Genomic DNA, 4,336 nt, shown 5'->3' with positions numbered 1-4,336 from the left:
GTATGGTTTTAATAGAACGTCACTGTCATAAGCTATTAGTAAACGTTTACTTACTATCGAAAAAACACTTCGTTTTACCAAACTCCGGTCGGATCAATTTGGGAACGAAATCGATGATGACACCAATGACGGTGAGAATGGAAGCGCTTCCCCACGCGTAAATCGAATACATAACGAATTTTTTTCTCTCTCGTTGCTTCACGCTTCCTTGTAACGAACGGAATTCTCTGCAAAATGTGATTTACATGCCATATTGTTTCCAGCAACAAGTAGAACAGGTCGAGCATGCAAATACAAATCAAAATAATTATCGCTTTTGGTCGCGCTTCTCGGAAATATGACCGATGCGTTGAATTTTGTTTAATACGTTTTATGTAAGCGGTGTGCGACTATGATACGTAATTGATAATTGAAAATTATTACTATTTCGAATTTAATTTCCTACATTTATTTAAGAAACGTATACAGAAAATTATTTAAAAACGTTTAAAGACTGACATGAAATATTAGATTGTTCTTGTAACTTACAAAGATGTCTTTCAACTCTATCAATCTTGATTAAATGGGTAGCTCTTCGGTAACGCAATTAAGTTTAAATGCTACAAATTTTGTATAAAAATAGAAAATGTAATCTCTTCGAAGATTCTTATATAGAATAATTATAATTAATCGGGCCCGAGCCGCTCGACACTTTTGTAATTGATTACAAGAGATGGACGATGTGCGTACACATCAGTCGTCACACCCTTGTAGTAGGGTGAAACGGGCTTGTCGACAGCGGGGTCAGTTCATCTCCTTTGCGGGAACAGTAAATATAGCGACACGACAATATCGCGTCATGAAATTTCATTGACACGCGAGAGATAATAAATTACTTTATAGCATTCCACACGCGCATAATGAGAATAAAAGAATGAAAGAACAAAACGCATCGCGTGTCGCAGGTCGCAAGCATGACCAGAAAAACGTACGATTTATATTGATAACGTTAAACGACTGTTAAATTGATCATCGCGACACGAATGATGATTTATATACTTGTATCGCAATCGTTTCTTAATGTCATTTTAGAAAATACGTTGAGACAGCTCCGTTAATGTAAACGAATCTTGGATTGATGACGTCAGAAGCGAGGAAATCATGAAAATATATCATGGAAATTCTTGCGATTTACACTAAAATAAAAATGCTTTTTAATAAAATACCATCTGTAAACGATAAAATAGATTTGTAAAATACACCGAAAATTCCCCCTTTACATGAGTAATCCACATTTGTCGAAGTGAATGTTGCCTAATCAAGAACGAAAAGCGTTTGACAGCTACCGAATTGAAATAATAAGTATTTGCTTGCACATATTAAATCACAATAAAGTGGATATCTTCGGTATATTTTAACACTATCACAATAATTTTAAATGTAAAAACACTGCACTATAAAATGAAGAATAACGCTGTAAATCGCAAGGATAATTTTGCTTCTTGACGTGTCATTTTTCACGTCTTATAGTTTACAGTTTTGCCAAGACGCCAGGGTCGCCACTGTCAACGCGGAGTTGGCTCGCGAGCCAACGTTCTCTCGTCCTTATACTAGAGAAAATCGATTTTCTTAAGATTTTCTTGAAACTGTGAATATACGTTAATTTAGGTGTGCTTTATGCGTGGTATAAATTTCAGTACCTCTTCCGGTATAAAAAATCAAGATACTGAGTCTCAAAGTTTCAACTTTTACTAATGAAAAGGTTTTCCAGGCCAAACGGTAAGAGATACGAGGTTGGCCAAGAGGACCAAAGTTGCTCCTCTCGTCGAGTTCTATAAGAAAAAAACTAAAAAACTAAAAAAAAATTAAATTTAAAAATTTTTTTTGAAACTTTGAGGCTCACAGTATCTTTATTTTTTATACCGGAAGAGGTACTGAAATTTATACCACGCATAAGGCACACCTAAAAATTAACGTATATTAACAGTTTCAAGAAAATCCTAAGAAAATCGATTTTCTCTAGTATAAGAACGAGAGAACGTCCTTGATAAGTCATAATAAGTCAAAAATGAGCGTGTTCGACGTATTCACGCAGCGTGCGATCAAAATTAACTTGGCTGTGTTTGCACCACATACGCGCGCCGGTCACGTACCGGATATTTTAATTCGCGTCCTGTCGCTCTTCCCCTATTGTTTGTCAATTATCAAATTTCTTTACTACACACGCCGGATCAAGTGGCGCTTGCGAAAATATTTGGCGAATCAATTAACTCATTTTGACCAAGAACTCGATCCGAAAGCGTTTTATCTTTGATAAATCGTAAATAATAATGCTCGATCATAATTATAAATATATATAAAATATAAATAGTAATTATATATAAATATAAATAAAAGTAATTTATATATAAATTATATATAAAAGTGGGTTTTTTTTTAGAATGATTATCTTCGAGATTCAGGTCTAAATCTTTTGCTCCATTTTGTTCAAGAAAAGATATTACAAGATATCTTCAAAATCCAGATCAATGTTCATTCCCACACAGCAAGCATATCAAAAAGACGTTCAGAAAATATTCCCAAGATATCCTATCGCCTAAATATATCTTCGGGATATCTTCTGGACGTCTTTTTGATATGTATGCTGTGTGGGTTTCTACCAACGTGGATTAACTTTAATCTCGGTTTAACTTAATTTTTATCTTTTTCTAATTGTTACAACAAGAAATATCACAAGATTGTCTTTAAAAGGTAATTTTATTGCAGATAAAATGTATGAAATATTTTGACAGCTTACCCGAATGCCCACCAAATGTCAAAGCACATCACGTTTAACCAGAAGAAGCTTGCCATAACCCAGAACCAAACGATGTAGAATGCTGAAACAGAATGAACAACTATTAATCACGCATTATAGTGCCGATAATAAAGCTTATGTTCGCCCGTGAAGAAACAAATTTACTCTGCCTTTCTGCATCAGGAATTTGTTTAGTCGAAAACGGTAAACCTTGACGATAATATACACTACATTAAATTAAACATTGCGATTTAAATATTGTGTCAGAATCACGTAAAATTTTCCGCAAGAAGAAAAGAAAAAAGATACTTATCCAAATAAAGTTCCAAGTTGAATGCATATCAAAATTTAAATTTTACCCGCTTTATATTTCATTGTTTTTTTCCTCAAGGTTTTATTAAATTTTTACATTCAAATTATCGGGGTGAGAGAGAAATCATGTATTATATATGCTGTATTACATGTGTTCACTGTATTATTATATGCTGTACCCATTATTTTGCAGGAGGCGCCGGAGGCGGTTTCCCATATTGGTGTATCTGGTGTCAGTATCGTGTCGAACGCTTTCGCGATGAACAACGAGCCGACGTATCCACGCAGAGTGTAGCCGTGCATGTTCTGAAGCTCCGGTAGTGTGGAATACACCACGAATGTCGCCAGTAGAAACAGCATAGATATTATCTCACCCACATTATATATTTCCTGGAGGACCGGTTCCGGGGAATTAATGCAAACAGCTATCTCATACTTATCCCGTTGCGAGACGATGAGGCAGTATAAATCGGCATCGACAAAGTCTTTGATACGCGGTAGATACAGAGAGCCATTGAGGAGAAACATAAACGCGTCATCTGGTTTCTCGTCAGGTTTAAGCAAATAGTATCCGACTTTTTGGCACGGATCGTGGACGGTCAGCTGAAAGATTTGGTCCACCTTGCCGATCGGTCCTCTCTCAAGCGACTCGTTCGTCGCCTGCTTGTACACACCCGGAAAGGGATAACGTCCAACGTTCTCAGCAACGCATTGATCCTTGATCGTGCGAACGCCGAGAGGGCAGCAGAGCGGAATGCAGGTACTGTTCTCGCACATCTCGTACGGAACGACGTTGGTCTTATTATCATCTTTATAGAACTTTCCAAGAAGCTCGAACGTTAAGTTGCTTCTGTCTTCGATCACGTCTTGCATCAGGTTTCCACGGGGTTCATGTTTCAACGGCTCGGAGGAGGAAACGATGAATAGAAGCGTGCAATAGCAAAGCGCGAGATTTCGTCGACGCATCGTCGACCTGTTGACTGCTGTTGACACGTCGAAATTCACTGAGAACCGTCTTGGCTTTCGCTCTTCGTGCTTTAGTCAGATGTCCAGCGACTGCAACGATATCGCAAACTACGGAAATGAGAAAAATACGCGTGACGATATCGAAAACTACGGAAACGAAAAAGATTGGGAACGGGCACGATGACCCCACTGGCCAATATGGCGGCCGTAAGCCGGCTCATATACACGCGAAACAGTAGGCTTGTTCGTTTCCGTTGCACTTCTCAACTAATGCAATAAGTT

The 4,336-nt window shown here is 37.5% G+C and overlaps 1 protein-coding gene across 1 annotated transcript; it reads right to left on the bottom strand.

Moving 5' to 3' along the window:
- Positions 1–54: 54 nt before the first annotated feature.
- On the bottom strand, positions 55–4,236 carry LOC112453194 (G-protein coupled receptor Mth2-like; the record flags this gene model as incomplete). The annotated part of the gene is made up of 3 exons (XM_025013802.1): positions 3,268–4,236; positions 2,777–2,858; positions 55–227 (listed from the first exon to the last, which is right to left on the bottom strand). Coding segments are annotated over exons 1-3 (1,042 nt in total), but the record flags the coding sequence as incomplete, so codon positions are not given.
- Between the last annotated feature and the right edge of the window lie 100 nt (positions 4,237–4,336).

The sequence above is a fragment of the Temnothorax curvispinosus genome, unplaced genomic scaffold (genome assembly GCF_003070985.1).
Source record: "Temnothorax curvispinosus isolate PA1 unplaced genomic scaffold, ASM307098v1 QBEX01004134.1, whole genome shotgun sequence".
Lineage (NCBI taxonomy): Eukaryota > Metazoa > Arthropoda > Insecta > Hymenoptera > Formicidae > Temnothorax > Temnothorax curvispinosus.
The sequence above is the reverse complement of the archived record's forward strand: the minus strand, read 5'-3'. Positions and strand labels throughout refer to the sequence as shown.